Source organism: Alligator sinensis, unplaced genomic scaffold (genome assembly GCF_000455745.1).
Source record: "Alligator sinensis unplaced genomic scaffold, ASM45574v1 scaffold265_1, whole genome shotgun sequence".
Classification (NCBI taxonomy): Eukaryota; Metazoa; Chordata; order Crocodylia; family Alligatoridae; genus Alligator; species Alligator sinensis.
This window is the reverse complement of record NW_005842961.1, coordinates 136,833-137,670: the sequence shown is the minus strand read 5'-3', so window position 1 is coordinate 137,670 and position 838 is coordinate 136,833. Positions and strand designations below refer to the sequence as shown.

The 838-nt window shown below is 66.8% G+C and overlaps 1 protein-coding gene across 1 annotated transcript in view; it reads right to left on the bottom strand.

The window, feature by feature from the left end:
- The window catches only part of AGAP2 (ArfGAP with GTPase domain, ankyrin repeat and PH domain 2), a 17,838-nt gene that overhangs the window by 4,590 nt on the left and 12,410 nt on the right, over positions 1–838 (bottom strand). Inside the window, exons 9-11 of the mRNA XM_025192694.1 lie at positions 744–833; positions 457–610; positions 5–74 (exon numbers count right to left, since the gene is read on the bottom strand). Of these exons, the coding sequence (XP_025048479.1) occupies positions 5–74; positions 457–610; positions 744–833 (314 nt within the window). The remainder of the gene's footprint in view (positions 1–4; positions 75–456; positions 611–743; positions 834–838) is intronic.

The following is an 838-nucleotide window of genomic DNA, read 5'->3' as shown; positions in this document are numbered from 1 at the left end:
GCGCTGCAGGGTGCGGTCCTTGCCCCCGCCCCTGGGCTCAGGTGGGAGGCTCAGCGTGGCGGGCGACGCGCTGGCTGCGGGGAGAGGGGCGTCAGGCAGCCCACAGGACCCATACAGGGTCTGGGCACAAGGGTCTGGGACCCATACAGGGTCTTGTGCCAGTCCCATGTAGGGACTGGTTGGAGCCTGGGTGGCCCCCAAGGGCCACAAGACCCCATCTCCCAACCCCATAGACCCCCCACCCCATGGCACTGACCAGCACCCTCGGGCATGGCTGCGGGGAGAGGGGCGTCAGGCAGCCCACAGGACCCATACAGGGTCTGGGCACAAGGGTCTGGGACCCATACAGGGTCTTGTGCCAGTCCCATGTAGGGACTGGTTGGAGCCTGGGTGGCCCCCAAGGGCCACAAGACCCCATCTCCCAACCCCATAGACCCCCCACCCCATGGCACTGACCAGCACCCTCGGGCACGGGCACATCCTTGACGAGGCCGTTGATGCTGGCAGAGGGGCCGCAGGCTGAGATGGCGCGGGGCGGGCGCTTCCCAGGCACCTTCACCGTGGTGCGCAGCAGGTCCATCTCCTTGCCATGGGTGCTATGAATGTAGTCCTGGGGGGGGGCACATGGTGCATTGGGGAGGGTCTGCACATGGCATGTCCCCCAGTGAGGGACTGTGCCCCACTGTGCCCAGCCCGGGGGACCTGGCCTGCCCCGTGCTCCCTGCCCACTCGGCCCGGCCTACGTTGATGCTGGGGTGGTAGAGCAGGAGCCCGTTGCTCGACAGCGTCACGTATTTCTTCTTCCACTCCTTGTTCAGTGAGTTCCCGCTGCGCTTCA